General features: G+C 57.1%; 2 protein-coding genes across 4 annotated transcripts; one reads left to right on the forward strand and one right to left on the reverse strand.

The window, feature by feature from the left end:
- Nucleotides 1-525: 525 nt before the first annotated feature.
- PLP2 (proteolipid protein 2) lies at nucleotides 526-4,725 on the forward strand. Of its 2 annotated transcripts, none has more exons than XM_070605154.1 (5): nucleotides 526-2,059; nucleotides 3,138-3,290; nucleotides 3,396-3,491; nucleotides 4,013-4,103; nucleotides 4,311-4,725. In XM_070605154.1, the coding sequence occupies exons 1-5, from the start codon at nucleotides 1,724-1,726 to the stop codon at nucleotides 4,331-4,333; spliced, it is 699 nt and encodes a 232-aa protein (XP_070461255.1). In that variant the 5' UTR covers nucleotides 526-1,723; the 3' UTR covers nucleotides 4,334-4,725. The 2 variants fall into 2 exon arrangements, 1 of the variants encoding a protein (XP_070461255.1); XR_011536043.1 differs by having other exon boundaries at nucleotides 1,429-2,059; nucleotides 3,396-3,776.
- PRICKLE3 (prickle planar cell polarity protein 3) lies at nucleotides 4,713-14,439 on the reverse strand. 2 transcript variants are annotated; one of them, XM_070605145.1, is made up of 9 exons: nucleotides 14,130-14,439; nucleotides 12,831-12,916; nucleotides 11,731-11,914; nucleotides 9,007-9,120; nucleotides 8,550-8,687; nucleotides 7,527-7,730; nucleotides 7,248-7,434; nucleotides 6,132-6,431; nucleotides 4,713-5,551 (listed from the first exon to the last, which is right to left on the reverse strand). In XM_070605145.1, the coding sequence occupies exons 1-9, from the start codon at nucleotides 14,169-14,171 to the stop codon at nucleotides 4,956-4,958; spliced, it is 1,851 nt and encodes a 616-aa protein (XP_070461246.1). In that variant the 5' UTR covers nucleotides 14,172-14,439; the 3' UTR covers nucleotides 4,713-4,955. The 2 variants fall into 2 exon arrangements, with proteins under 2 accessions (XP_070461246.1, XP_070461247.1); XM_070605146.1 differs by having other exon boundaries at nucleotides 4,837-5,551; nucleotides 14,095-14,236.
- Between the last annotated feature and the right edge of the window lie 1,275 nt (nucleotides 14,440-15,714).

Below are 15,714 nucleotides of genomic sequence, written 5' to 3' on the forward strand. Positions count from 1 at the left end.
AAAAGACACGACAAGAAAATTAATAAATGAAAGATAATTTCAGAGAGAAGTCAGAGTTATGAAGATAGCAAAAGGAGGTTATGTTGGGGGAGGTAATGATGGTGGGCTGCTGGCCTCTTTGAAGACATAACATTTGAGCTGGGACCTGAATGACCAGAAGCCAGATGTATGAAGAGCTGGGGGAAGGGCACTGACAGCAGTGGAAACAGCAAGTGCAAAGGCCCTGATGTGGAGCAGAGTTTGTTTTGTTCTAGAAACTCAGGCATGTCCTCACAGAGTTGGAAAGCATACACTCAGCACTGGGAAAAATATGTTTCATTCCTTCCACTACCCAATCGCTTTCAGCAACCCGGGCTGAAAGAGGAGAGAGGCTTTCTTGGTTTGGAGGGGCTCCAGGTTGCAGGGGGTAGCAGACAAGCCCTTGGGTTGAACCATCCTGGCCTTCCAGCTACCCCTCTCTCCTCCGCAAATGAGATGAGAATAAAACCAGCATCCAGTCTGGAGAGCATGCCCCTCAGCACATCTCGGGGGAGACCCTGATTCCTGAGACCAGGTGCGTGTCTCAGATGCAGAAATCGAGGCTGAGTCAGGAGAAATTACTTGTTCAGGATAACACACTCTTTAAATGTCGTCAGCCTTGTCACCCAGCCTGGTACCCCAGGTGCCTTCCCCTCATCATGCCAAGCTCCCAGCAATAAATAAACCCGTGCTTCTGTTCCGCTTCGGCGGCCCAGGGTTCACCGGTTCAGATCCCGGGTGTGGACATGGCACCGCTTGAAAAGCCATGCTGTGGCAGGCGTCCCACGTATAAAGTAGAGGAAGATGGGCACGGATGTTAGCTCAGGGCCAGTCTTCCTCAGCAAAAAAAAAAAAAAAAAAAAAGAGAGAGAGGAGGATTGGCAGCAGATGTTAGTTCAGGGCTAATGTTCCTCAAAAAACAAAAAACAAAACAACAAACCTGTGCTTCTTCCCCATTCTTCGTCTAGGGCTGGGCTGATAGCCCCTCTCCTTAGAACCAGGACATGGAGGCATGGCACTTAAGGCCACGACTTCCCTAGGATTGCAGACCAGAGAATCAGACCCTGGGCTCTGATACTATTAATAATGTTCACTCCCACTTACTGAGCAGCGTGATGCTCACTGGGCCCTGTTCTCTCTCAGCCTGTGCACTGGCGTGGTCTCATTCTCATCACTGCTAAGAGGTTTATTCCACAGTCCACAATCTTTTATCCAAAATTCCGAAGTCCAAAAAGCTCCGGAAACCGACAGTTTTCCCACAAATTGGGCATCACTTGGTTACAAAACCTGAGCTGACCTGACTTAATGAGGAACAATTTTCAGTCCTGGTCACTTACTGTGAACATCCACACCTTTCCTTGGGGAAATATTAACGTGTTTTTTTTAAACTGGGCAGCCTCAGACCCCGCTGAGGGTGTTAAGTAATATACCGTACATGAACCGGGAAAACTTTCTAAAATCCGAAATATTCCGAATTCTGGAAATATACCTGGGCTTAACCATGGCCTCAGCCGTTTTTACAGCTAAGGAAACTGAGTCACTCCCTCCCACAGCGAGATCTCCGCGGTTCTGGGTTGAGGCTGCCCCCGGGAGTATTTCTATCCTAAAAGCGCGAAAGGTCTCGCCATTACATTACTGCGTGCAGTAGCCCGAAGTGCCAAGCCTCAAAGGCGAGCGTCCCCGGCGATGGGGCGCCCCGGGGGCTATGCACCGAGCGGGGACTATCCTTGGCGGGCGGGGCGAGGGGGCTTCCGGGGCGGCAGCCACCTGGCCCGGCCCCCTCCGGCCCCGCCCGCTTCTGCTTGTTGCGGTGATTCACTCCCTCCTTCGCCCCGGGGCCACCTTCCCGGCCAGACGGCGGGCAAGACGGCTGGGTGTGCAGCGTCCTCGAACCCGTGAGCAAGCGAGCAGATCCTCCGCGCTCCTAGGGACTCCGGCCCACGCCATGGCGGATTCCGAGCGCCTCTCGGCCCCCGGCTGCTGGACAGCCTGCACCAACTTCTGGCGCACCCGAAAGGGAATTCTCCTGTTTGCTGAAATTGTGAGCGTCCCGGGACAGGCGGGTGGGCAAAGGCGGGGTGGGGTGGCTGGACCACGCGGAGCCGGGCGGCCCCGGGTGAGGTAGGTGCGTGGCTAGGAGCGTGCGGCAGTGGGGCGCAGGTGGGTGGGTTAGTGGCGGAGGCCAGAAACCAGGGGCGCAGGGCGAGTCAGTGGGGTTTGGAGAAGGTAGTCGGGGCCTGCTGGCCCACGGGTTGGGACAAGAGGCCCATAGAGCATATAGGGGGCCCTGTGGAAGCAGACCGCGTGGACTCGTCTGTGGACTCATCGGAGGGGTCCCAAGGGGCTGGGAGGTGGGGGGCCTTCCGTGGCAGGGCGTGGCGCGGCCTGGGCACTGGCGGGCGGGCTGGCGGCGCGCCCAGGGGCGGGGCCTGGTGGGGTGGGGCCCTGCGCGTTTGTCCCCCAGGGTAGGGCTCCCTGCCCTCCGCCAGTTCTTCCTCCCCGCTCTGTGGTGGGGCGGGAGGTCGTTAGCTAGCTGTCCCTGCTGCTCAGGAGCCTTGGTTTCTCGCCCTCCTCAAAGTGGGCGCCGCCTTTGAGTCACTTCTAAAAGGGGTGCGGCGCCTTTAACCGAGCCCTGCCCCTCCAGTGTCGCTCTCACCGCTTCCCAAAGGGGTTGCCGGGGGAACCGCACGTCCCGCCCCGTCAAGGCCGTGAAGCTGGCGCCAGCAGTGCTCACAAAACACCTGGTGGCGCCACTCCCCGCAGGCCACCCCTATCTTAGAAGGGAAAAGGGGGGAAACTGAGGCACGGAACTCTACCCTTTACTAGCTGGGTGACCCTGGGCAAGTCACTTAACCTCTCTGTGCCTCACTTTTCTAATCTATAAAATAGAGATACTAATAACAGTACCCAGGTCATTAGGTTGTTGTGATGATTAAGTGAAGTAATTCTTGTAGAGCTCTTAGAACAATATTTGGAACACAGTGTGCACACAGTAAGTGTTTAGCTATTATTATTTGTCATTTTCCCAGTCCTGGTAGGCATCTGAGACTCCCAATTTAAACCAATCCCCTCAGCCCTGGGAGCTGAGCGAGGCCCCTTGTCCCCTGTCATCCTTCCAGGTGTTGTGCCTGGTGATTCTGATCTGCTTCAGTGCCTCGACATCAGCATACTCCTCCCTGTCGGTGATTGAGATGATCCTTGCTGCTATCTTCTTTGTCATCTACATGTGTGACCTGCACAACAAAATACAGATCATCAACTGGCCTTGGAGTGTGAGAAAGGGGCCGAAAATGGCGAGGCTAGGGAGGGGCCTGGGCGGTTGGGATTGTCTGGGGAACTCTGGGTGCTGACTTCCGTCTTCTCCCTACACCTCACAGGATTTCTTCCGAACCCTCATAGCGGCCATCCTCTACCTGATCACCTCCATTGTTGTCCTTGTTAATGAAAGAAACCACTCCAGAATCACCGCAGGGGTAAAGGCCGTGGAGGCAGCTCCAAAGCATAGAGAGAGGGGTTTGAGGATCCAGGGGGCATTTCTGCCTCTGGCAGAAAGTGCATGACCAGGCCACAGTTGTCCTCAGGGCCTGAAGGAAAGTCTGGTTCAGGCCCTGGTTTTCCTCCCAAGATCATCATTTGCTGTAAAGGACCCTCCCTTGTCTGACACAGGCACCTCTGTGGGAAGCACAAAGAGGCGGGCCCTTTGTCAACACACTAGACTACCTTCTGCTAGAACTCCGTCTCAAATGACAGTATTAATGGTATTGCCTGTATGTGGGGCTCCTGTGTGGCTTCCCTGTGTTGAGAGGTACCAGGAGGGAGGATGGGATAGAGTCCAGTCTCCTGGCCTTTCCCTGGGGCTCTCTGGCTTCCCAACCTGGCACTTAGTCACCATCCCTGCATGGGGCAGTCACTGGAGGTGGTAGATACAAAGAGTAAGAGGCTGAGTAGGCTGGCCAACCTAATCCAACCCCCTCACTCCTATCTCCACCCCCAGGTACTGGGCCTAATTGCGACATGCCTCTTTGGCTATGATGCTTACACCACCTTCCCCTTGAGGCAGCAAAGACATTCAGCAGCCCCTACTGGTAAGTGTGTGTGTGTGTTGGGGGGGGGGGAGGTGTTGCTGAGGGGGCTGAGAATAAAAGGGGTCTCCCAAGGGCATGAATGCCAACTCTGTCCCTTATTGATACTTATGGCTTTAGTGCCAATAAGTACCATAAGCTTCCGTATTCTTGTCTAAAGAATGGGCATATGGATCCAGCCAGTGCTTTCTCTCTTTTCCTCACTTGCAGACCCTGCAGATGGCCCGGTGTAGGTGAACTCCCTTCATTGCTCTCCGCAACCTGCAACTAACACCACCATGAAATAACTCCTCCCTGTCCCTACAACACTCCCAGCCAACTCCCAGCCCCCTATTGAGGTGAAAGTGCCTTTATCAGGAGAATCTCTCTTCCAGCTTGCCAATCAACCCTCTTGGGCGTGGCCACCTTGAAGGTGAGCCTAGGTCCCCCTTCCTTCTGCAGTACCCAAAAGGAGATGCCAGTTCTGCCTGGACTATGCCCCCACCTAAGCCACAAAATGAGGGAGGAGGGTGCCTCAGATTTCAGACTCTGGGCCCCAAGTTGTGACGCACTCCAAATAACCTCCTCAGTGTGGGGGTGGTTCTGCGGAGGAATAAATAAATAATAAACAGATTGTTAGAACATATGGTAATGAATAAATTAATCCTTTGGTCAAATGTGGCTAAATCTCAAGACATCAGGAGTGAGCAAATTGGGCAGGGGGTGCAGCTGGAACAGAGAGGTAAAGAAGCCAGGCTTGTTCTACAACACATTAAATTACTTCAATGATACAAACAGACAGGGAGAGAGGAAGGAAGGGGATTTATGACTTATGTGCGGGGGGAGAGGTGTCATCATCTACACTGACTTGAGCCTTCAGGCCACGGTACAGTTCTTGTCTCTGGCCTGGCGAGGCATCCCTGGGCGCGAGTTCCTGGGGAGCTGTGGAGATGGGGAGTTGGGGGTCTCAGTTGCAGTGTCCTGAGCAGGCACGGGCCTGCACAGGTGCGGGGGCAGTGGGATGCGTTCCCCTAGGAAGAAGCCGTCGTCCTCTGAGGACTCGGAACTGGGGCTGGAGGACGAGCTGGAGCAAGATTCCGAGTCGGATCCGGATCCCAAGTCACAGTGATGGCGGCGACATCTGCCAGAGTGGCGGTGGTGACGGTGGTGGTGGTGGTGGTGGCGGCGGCGGTGGCGATGGGTGGGGGCCCTGGGAGGGGGACTGCGCGGCCTGCGGCGCTGGGCTGGGGGTGCACTCAGGGTCCGCCGCGGGCCTCCCTCGGATACCAGGGGGTCTCGGAAGCTGACGCGTGGGGCGCTCTGGCGACCGAAGGCACCATCTTCCGGGGGCTGGTCTGGCTGGCCAGGGGGCCCCGGGGAAGGCTCTGGGGCGCTGCGAAGCCCCAGCTCTGGCATGGAGTGGCGGTGGGGGGCCCCTCTCAGAAAGCGGGCGGGCTCTTCGGGGCCTGCAGCTGGAAAGAGAGCGACTCCCTGTATCTGATCCCCCTCTCCCAGGGGAGGCCTTGGAAGGACCTTCTCCTCTCCCCTTTCCCCCATTAGGACCGGAAAGTGGGAGCAGGGGTCAGAGAGGAGCAGCGAGGTGGGGAATCCGGGGAATATGAGGGAGGATGGAACGCAGGTGGAGCAGGATTGGACTGGCGTGGCCAAGGAATGGGGGCGTGGCTTCTGATTGAAGGGGCGTAGCATAAGCTGGAGCAGACAAAGTTTAGGATAAAATGGGGTTGGGGCCTCGGTGCGGAGGGTGGAGAATCAAGGGTTTGGAGGAAAGAAGGAGGAACTTGGGCTCAAGCAGGGACAAGTTGAGGTAGAGAACAGGCCCCGTACACAAGGGGGCGGATCCAGGTTTTATGAGGGGATGTATGTGGGGCTGGACACTAGGCCTGGAATGGATTGGAGACCAAGAGAGGGCTGATGGGGGCGGGGCCCGGGATGCCGCAGGTGATGGACTTGCGCGAGCCAAGGGGAGGGGCTGGGATTGAGGCGGGGGCGGGAGACGCAGAGTGGCTAGGCGTGGCTCGAAGGTTAGCTCACCAGGCGCTGGCTCCGTGCTCGTGCCTTTGGTGGCGGTCTCTGACACCCCCTCCACAGCAGAGAAAGAGGCTGTGGAGGCTGCGAGAGGTGCGGAGACCGTGCCTGCGCTCCAGCTGCGGCGGCCAGGCCCCGGAGCCGTGGGCTCAGACCCCAGACTGCAGGCTCTCGAGCAGAAGATTAGGCCCCGGCGTGGCAGGAAGGGGCGGCCCAGGAGGGCTCGCCCGCAGCGACTACAGCAGAAGCAGCGGTCTGAGGCGTGCCAATGCTGGCCCTCATAAGCCATCTGGCCCTGGTCCAGGCCTGCGGGGACCGACACGAGGGGGAAAACTGAGGAGAGCCCTCAAGCATATTTCCACCCCTCCTGAATTGGGCCCCTCTCAGAAAGACGCAGGGAATCTGTAGCAGGGTACCCCGAGCCACCTTCTCCCACCTGTCCATAATGGGGCCCTTCTCTGGAGAAAGCAGGAAACCTGAAGTTTGGTCCTTACCCCAGGGTTCCTCATCCTTGTTCTCTCCTGGAAACTGGCTGGTAAATATCTCCTCCTCCCCCTCCCTTTCTTTCCCTCGGTGTCCCCTCCCAGAGTAGGGCTGGGCATTGGACTTTAAGATGTGGGCCAGGCTTAGACATTAAGAGGTATCTTCAGGTGGAAGGAGAGTGGAAGGTGGACCCTACAGAAAAGGCCTGGGTGGTGGGGGCAGGGCTTAGAAGGTATGGCTGGCCTTGGTGAGAAAGGGTAGGATGTGGCTTAGAAAGTAGGAGTACGGAGGCTGACGACGAGAGTCTTAGAGAATAGAGCATAGCCTCGGGGAGTAAAGGCTAGGCTGAAAGGGTAGGAGGGTGGCCCTGGGGGGCTGGGAATTAGAGGGCACTCTGGAGGTGGGCCTAGATGTGTATTGGTGCCTAGTGTTGTGGAGGTGGGGTTTAGAAAGTATGGCATAGTGGAGGATATTGGTGATGGGACTTGCAGTGAAGGGTATAGGCCTATGATGCTGGGGCTGAAATTAAAGGATATAACAGAGGATGGGGCCTGGAGGACAGGAGGAATCCTGGGGGGGGGGGAGGGGCTGTGGCCCAGCTCTCTACCTATCCCTCTGTCCAGTCCCATGTTCACCCACCAATGTGCTCCCCACAGCCATCACAGTACTCCGCGTGGCGGGCCTCGTAGCAGGCGCAGCAGTGGGGGCGGCTCTGACGCATGACGTAGCGCTGCCCTCCTAGCGAGGCTTCACACTCAAAGCAGCAGAAGTGACCCATGTGCCAGTGCCGGCCTTCAGCCTCCGTGCACTCAGCGGAAAAGATGATCTAGGGGGCACAGGCCATCTGTGGCTGTCAGATGGGCCTGCCCCTCTCCCTGCCCACCCTCCATTCCCACCCCAGGGCAGAGAGGCACAAACCTCATCACAGGCTTGGCAGCGTGGGCGCAGGCGTTCGGCATGGTGGCGACCACAGTAGACCTTGCCAGCATGGTAGAAGTAGATGAGGTCCACCAGCAGCTCCCGGCACGTGGAGCATACAAAGCACTGTGGGTGCCAGCAGGCACCCAGGCCTGCACGGCTGGCAAACACTGCAATATCCCCGCCTCCGATCTGCTTTCCACACTGCCAATGACAGACACTGTCACCATGACTGAGATGGTCAGATGGATGGGGGTCAGGCAAGGTGTGTCACACTTGGGTCTTCCCCGTGGCAGACCTTTGTGGATGGCCCCACCCACGGGGTAATGTTGAGACAGGCCCTGCCTACACTGGGGGCACCTTAGAGACTGACCTTGCTCTTGCGGGAAACCGTAGAGACAAGCCCTACTCATTGTGGGTGGCCTTAAAGGCAAGTCTCACCCTCAGGGGTTGGGGAAACCACAGAGACAGGCCAGGCCCAGTGGGGGACCACAGAGATAGTCTCCACCACCTGGACCTTAGTGACAGACCTCACTTAACACTAGGGTCTAAGGACAGGCTCCACCCACCAGGGATGGCCTTGGAGATGAATTCCACCCACCACCAGGCTCTAGAGAGAGACAGGCCCTGCCATTGAGGGTCAATTCTTAAGGACAAGTCCTGACCACAAGAGGACCAGAGAGAGGTTAAGTCTCATGTCCACTGTGTGGAGGGGAGGAAAGCATAGAGAAGGTCAACTAGGGCCTCCTTAGAGACAGACTGCCCCCAACAGTGGGATCTGAGGGAGGCCCTGTCCACTGGGGGCCCTACACACAAACCTCGCTGGCCAGGAGGGCCTTAGAGATTGTTCCTGCCTAACAGTGGGGTGTGAGGAAAAGAACCCGTCCACTACAGGGGACACTAGAGCTAGACCACAAGGGCTTAAGTGGCAGGCCTGTCTTCCCAGGGCCTGGAAGATGGGCCCTGTACCCCAGGGCTTGGAGCAAAGGCACCACTCACCCGCTGAGGCCCTTCATGGCTCACCTCCTCACAGATGGCCCCAGTGATGGTCACTGGGAAGATGCGCACGGTGCCACGCCCCAGATTCTCCCGCTTTCGCTGCTGGCTGAAGGCTCGGAGCTCTTTCTTCTCCTCCTCTTCCAGTGCTGTGCAGTACTGTGCCTGGGGTAGTGGAGGTCTTCCAGGCTCCTCCCCTAATGCCTGCCCCTCGACCCTCTTCCAAATTTCATGCATGCTCAAAAAGTTTACTTCTAGGCCTTTGTAGAATTGGTGCCTCCTGCCTGAAATACCCACCCCCTACCTTTTCTCCCAAGGCCCAGCTGCGGTTTTGCCAAAGAATGTCCCCTGATTGTCCCTGCCTGTCCAGACCTTTCAGCTCACCTCTCCTCCTCTAACCCTGCCCATTTCTTTCAAGCTGCTCAGCATTTGCCCAGGCTGTGCCCCCTACCTGGCACGCCCTTCCTGTCATCTGTCTCCTCACCTCACTGTCGTGTGGGGGCAGCTGGTGCAGCAGCTGCTTGATCCTGTATTTCTCCCCAGGACTGTTGACATAGGGGACCTTGTCCTCTGGGAGGCAGCTGAAAAACTGGTATACCTGGGAGGACATGGGGGAGAGGAGAAAACAATGGAGACCGGGGGTGACTTTGGATGGTGGGTCCCTATTTGAGAAAACTTAAGTCATCAGAAGGGAACTCCTACTGACTCCCTCCATCTCTCCTTCCTCCAGGCCGGATCATTTCCATCAGCTCCCAAACGTGCTAAGAGTCCCCTCATGTCTTGATCCCACTTTCCCCTCCAGCTGCTGCTCTACTTTTCACCTTCCTTTTACAGCAAAGTCCCTCAAAAGAGTTGTGTGCACTCGCTGCCTCTACTTTCTTTCCTCCTATTCTCTCTAGACTCCACTTGAGTCAGGATTCCCCACCCCTTCTGTCTCTGCCCCTCTTCCAAAGTTGTTCCTGTCCCGCTCATCAATGATGTCCACATTGTTAAAATCATTGTTCAGGTCTCCAGTCTTCGTCCACCCTGAGCCATTAGTAGCACTGGCCGCAGGTGATCACTCCCTCTTCCTAGAAACACTTTGTTCCCTTGGCTTCCAGAGCACCACACAGGCCTGGGTTTCCTCTTACTTTAATTGCCGCTCCTTCTCTGTCCCTCTTTTGGTTCCTTCTCAACTAGTTGACACCTAAATGTGGGAGGGTCCTCAGGGTCAGTCTTTGTTCGCCTTGCCTCTGTCTACGTTCACTCCCTTGGGAATCACATCCAACCTCATGGCTATAAATACCATCTCATGGCTAATGCCTCACAAATGCATACCTCTGGCCCTGTGACCTCTCGCCGGAGTTCCAGGCAGCGTGACCACTCAGATATCTAACAGGTATCTCAAATTCCAGGCGGCCAAAACCAAACGTAGGCTCTTAGCCCTCAAACTTCCTGCTGCCTTGGCCTGAGCCATTTCAGTTAGTCCATCCCCATCCTTGGGGTCATCTTTGACTCCTCTCTCTCTCACACCCGCAAGCAAATCCTCTCAGCTCTACTTTCAAAATATAACTCGAAGCTGACCACCGCTCACTACTTCCACTCCAGCACGGTCCTCAGTCCCCATACTATTGCGGTAGCCTCCCTGTCACCGGTCCCCTGCTTCCACCCTCTCTCCTACAGTCCATTCTACACGCAGCAGCCAGAGGGAACCTGTTAAATCCTAAGACAAATCACATCCCTTTTCTGCTCATAACCCTCTTGTGGCTTTTCCCTCATTCAGAGTAGAAGTCAAAGTCCTCTCCATGGCCTCCTGCCACCTCTCTGACTTCACCTCTGTAGGGGTCTGGAATTGGCCACCCCAGGGTATGTCTCTTTGGCACGATTATTTGAGGCTAGTTCCTTTGCAGACAGGAAAGCAACTGCAAAGTAGAATTTACATACCCTTTGTAAGAGACATTTACATTGTAAAGGAACTCTCCATCTAGAAACTCTTAATCAATAGGGAAGGCAAGGACTTAAATCTGCATTTGTTTATTGTGCTTGTCTGGTAACCTCCTGTGACTGACTTCCCTCCCCCTCCCACCGTTGGCATTTCCTTCAGGATTAAGCATCTTTTCTTAGGCTAGGAACTGACTGCTGCGCTCACCTGTGACCACCCAGCTCGAGACAATAGACTTGCCTCCTGCTAAGCCCACCGAGATAGCAGACCCACTATCTGCTGTGCCCATCAAGCGATGTGCCGACAGGGCAATCTTGTGACTATTGTGGGAGGGACATTTCAATCATATGTGAAACATCCTGTTTGGGGGTACATAACCACTCTGTGCACCCCACTTCTTTGGTGCCCTTTCTTCCTTCGGGAAGAGAGGCCCCGGGCCATGGTTCCTCATAAAGCTTTGTTTAATTTTCTCTTGCTATTCTGTCTCATGTGAATTTAATTCGTTCTCCGGCCAGACGAACCCACATTTAGGCAGAGGAAAAGTCTTCCTTCCCTACACCTCCAACCACGCTCGTCATCGCTGGCTCTGCTCCAGCGTACTGGTCTCCTCGCTGTTCCTCACACGTGCAAGGCACACTCAGGGCCTTTGCGTTAGCTATTCCCTTTGCCTGGATCGCTCTAAGCTCGGATATCTGCATGGCTCACTCTTCACCTCCTTCAGGAAGCTCAAACATCAAACTCTCACAGAGGCTGACCGGGCACCATATTTACAATTCGAACATCTCTCCCCACCCCGCTTCTCTGCTTTTTGATGCCATAGCCCTTACACCATCTGACACAGTTTTACAGGTTTGCTTATTGGCTGTTGCTCCCTTTGGGAATCTAACGTCCATGTGGGCAGATATATTGTTTTGTGTTTTGTTTACTGCTGTGTCCTCAGTGCCTAGAACAGTGTCTGACATGCAGTCCGTGCTCAATAACTATGTGTTGATGGCATTGGTCAGCGGAGATGTGGTGAATGAAGTGCTGGGATAAGACCTGAGATAAGGCGTAGGTTAGGAGTCGGGTGAACAGGCCCTGCGGAACTGGCCCAGTGATCACTCAGGATTCCCTGTGAGTTACACGGGGCTGACCACCCCTTGATCAGAGGGGGTTCAGAAAGACACATGCAATCTGGCTATACACCCTAGCGTTGTCCCAGAAATAGGTTCCTACCTGAGTGTGAGTGCGTGTGTTTGTGTGTGTGCGCCTACTGGAGAGCAAGAACAGGTGGTGGCCTCTGCTCACCTGCTCAGGCTTGAGACCAGGGGGCACCCAGGCATACTCCTCCGAGGCACAGCCCGAGTCATCGTCGGAGATGGAGTGGCGCTGGAAGTCTGAGATCAGCCGACACATGATGCGTTCCAGGTCCACAGGCACCGCGTGCACGGCGTGCTCCTCCCTCGGGCATTTGCAGTGCTGACAAATCTTTCTGAGGGGGCCAGGATGGGGGTCAATTACTAAGGGGTGGCCCACTTGGACCCCTCGACAGCCCATGGAAGTCCAACTGAGGGGCAGGGACATGCAGATTATCACCACCAAAGGATTCTGAGCCAGGACAGGGCTCTAGGCCTGGGGGCGGGGCTGGGAGCTGGACGCCACGGGGAGTGGGTGCTGGTTGAGGGGCTGAGGGGCCAGCTGAGGGAAGGTCTGTGAGGCAGCGGGGAGGGCACGGCTGGGGAAGGGCACGGCTGGGTGCGGGAGGTGAAAGGGTGGGGCTGTGCGGTTTCAAGGCCATCCCCTGACTTTCAGCTCTGGGACTTGGGTGAGACTCTCCCGGCAGCGGACCTGAGGGGCAGGGCTCGGAGTCTAAGACTGCAGTTATAAATCTAGGGGCTTCCGCTCAGGACTGGCTTTGGACATTGTGGGGGAACTTTCCCTAGAGGCGGGCTCTAGCCTGTGCCGAGGCTCTGAACTTGTGGGTGGCTGGGGCTCCGAGCCTGGGGGTAGGGCTGTCTGTGGTATTTTGTGGGACGTTTTGGGTACAGGGCTCCAGTAGGAGGACAGGACCCTGGGTCTGGGAGAGGAGTTCTGAGCCCAAGAGGCGGGATGGAGTTCAGTGGGCGGTGCTTAGAGCCCAGGACGGAGGATCTCCCTAGGGATGGGACTCAGAGGCTTGGGGAGGATTCTTCCGGGGGTGGGGCTGTGTAGTGGGTGGAGCTCTCCCGGGAACAGAAAAATTGGGAATGAGCCAGGGGGCGGGGCTCTGAAATTTGAGCTTGAAGCTCTTTCCCCAGCTGAGCTCCCTGGGCGGATCAGGCTCAAGCCTAGGGGCGTGGCTTAAGCCTCTAGGGGTTCCCCTGAGGGCGGGGCCCTGACAAAGGCTAGGCCCTGGGATGGTCACCTACCTCCAGCCATGCAGCAGGAAGCCGGGGCACTGTTCCCTGCAGGAGTTGCAGGGCTGGCCGCGGTCTGGGTCCTCTGCCTCTGGAGGCTGTAGTGGGCGGGTGTAGACGCGGGAACAGGCAAGGCGCGGTGGAGAGGAGGAAGTCAACGCCTGCCTCTACACTCTAGGCCCGCGACCGCACGCTGGGGCCTGTCCCACCAGGGCAGCCCTGGGCAGGCTGAGACAGCGCCCGGAGCGCGGAGGAGGGGGACACAACCGAGGTAGAGGCGGGGCAGCTGAGGCCAGCCTCCCTGTAAGCCCTCTTTTCAGGGAATTCCCCTCCTCAGGCCAGCTGCGGACTCCCCCAACCCAGCCTCGACACTTCCCACCAGCTTCTGACTCCTCCAGGCCTCACACACCTCCCCCAGAATTCAGAGGACTCTCCCTACAGAGCGCAGAGTCTCTAATCTGGGCGTCCTTTCCCAGGCCTCATCTGGGCCCTGTCTCCACCACAGGCCAGCAACACTAATTCCACAGGGTAGGAGTCTGAGACCTCATCCTTACTTGGGATCCCCACACGAACTCTGCCCGTCTTTTCAGAAGCTCAAGAGCCTCTCCCCCAAACCCCGGCTTCACTCTTTCATACCCAAGAACTGGAGACCCTCCTCCTGGATCTCAGGAGGCCTCTGCTCCAGTCAGAAACCCTCACCCCAAGAAGAAGCCTTGGCCCTTATCCCTCATATCCTAGAGCTATTCACTCCTCTGGACCACCAAACCCAGACCCCACCTAGAGACCCCCTCCAAAGGAAAAGAGAGATCCTGCTATCTAGGAAGTCAAAAGCTCCCTGGCTCAAGTGGAAGCCTGGAAGCCCTCTTCCCCCAAATGCCAATCCTTCGGCCCTCAGTGTTCGGGCACCCCAGGAGTGTAGGACCCCACTCCTCAGCCCACCTTCCACCAAGGTACAGGGGGAGGTCCCTTCCCTCAGAAGCTCAGGAGGTCCCAGCTCAATTCAGGACCCCAGGCCCCAATCTTTTGGCTCTCAGAATCCCCTCTCATAATCCACACGGGAGGGGAGCACACTAGGTCTCTGGAATGCTGATAAAGGTGTGCCGAGAGGTGACTAGGGAGCTTGGGCCACCAGAGCTCCACATTCCTTCATCCACACTCTTCCAGCAGCCCCAGCCCCTCTGATCTGGGAATCCTGGGGATGGGGATTCCCAGACCCTCTGTGGAGCGCCTCCTCGCGATCCCTATCCCCTGCCCCCTCTCCTGGGCCTCAGTTTACCCCGGTCCCGCACCGCTGCCCTGAATCTCGCTCACCGCGCGCCCAGAGCGGCGCCTCCGGGACCCACGCGCGAACATGGCGCGCCCGGGCAGGGTCAAGCCGGGCCGGGTCAGCCGAATGGAATCCTCGCCGCCGTCAGGCCACCGCGCGTCCGGCCGGGAGCTCCGTTCCGTAAACCTGACACCGGCGAGGGAGGAGCCCGCCCCGCAGGGCCCGCCCCTGGGCCTGCTGTCTCTCCGGGCCAAGGCGCCCCCTGCCTAGAGGCGAGGGGCGCACAGCCCAGGAGCGCTGTCCCCAAAACTCCCCTGCCTTCCTGCCCCGGGAGGGAGCGGGGCCTCAGAAGGCACGGCCCCCAGAACCACATGATGCCACATGGCCTCTCACGGGATATTTTAGGACTTAAGGGTTCTGCAGTGGAGGACGGGGGACTTGGAAGAGGCGACCTGACAGCCAGGGGTGGTGTGCTAGTGTACTTGTATTGACACTTCATGTTGATTTATCTTGGATGTTTATTTGGGGGAGGGGTTAAAGCCACCTCTTGGCCCCGGCCCCCCTGGTGATGTTCCAAGAGACTCTTTCCCCCGGATGAACGCTCCAAGAATGGTCCCCAACCCCATCGCAGCCCCAGCTGGTGCTCTCTAGCCGGCCTCCATCAGAGAGCTAGATCTTACACCCCCTCCACGCCCCCGCTCCCATCGTCTTTCAGAGCCAGGATTATTTGAGATTTAGGGGGAGGAGGTTAAAGTCACTGGCCAGGTTCCGAGGCCCTCTTCCCCGCCCCTCCTTCCTTACAGGCCCAGCTGTCTGCCTCCTAAATCCTGACAAATAGATCTTAAAGCCTTCCCTCCCCGGCTCCCATTTTTCTCTCTCCAGTTAGCTATCTCTTTCCCTGAGCTCAATCCCAGGCCTGGGAGTCTCTCCTTCGCCCTATCAGGCTTCGCTGTGCCTCGAGGCTGGGAGGAGGGGGTCCCCGGGCCACAGTCAGCACTCGGCGCCGGGCCGGCCGGGGTCTCTAATTAGGCACTGTGGTCGTCAGGCAGGCCTTTCATCGTGGGCGCTGGGGACCCCCTCCGCCCCTCTCCCGGCCCCATTACGCACATCTCTGTCACTTCCCGCTCCTCCTTGCCCCAGGGAGGAGCCGGGGAGGGGTTAAGGGGAATGAATGAATGAACTAACGAGTCACTGCGGCGCCCCGCCTCGAGGCTTTGCCACCTAGTGGGTGTCCCAGTTCTCCAGCTGCGGTGGAGGCAAAGAAATGGAGAGACAGCAGGGTCTGAAGAATATGAGGCGGGTGGGTAGAGGGAGGTCTCCCTGTGAAGTATGGGGTCCTATTAGAACCCCTCGGGGGACTTGAGGATACGGCTCCACTGGGGCTGGGAAGGGGCGTAGCTAAGGGACCAGAATTAGAACTGAGCCCTAGAAAGACTGGACATCCGTGGCCAGTAGTGGGGCAACGGTCAGGGCTACTTAGAGCGTGACTTAGAATGATCAGCAGGCAAGGCTTCATAGAGGATGCGTCTCGTCTAAACACTGTTTTGGGCCTAAAATGGTGGGGTGACTTGAATAGCGTCCAGCAGGTCAGAGGCGCAGCTTCCTCTCGCCTCCTCTCCCTCATCTCTC

The sequence above is a fragment of the Equus przewalskii genome, chromosome X, assembly GCF_037783145.1.
Source record: "Equus przewalskii isolate Varuska chromosome X, EquPr2, whole genome shotgun sequence".
Taxonomy (NCBI): domain Eukaryota; kingdom Metazoa; phylum Chordata; class Mammalia; order Perissodactyla; family Equidae; genus Equus; species Equus przewalskii.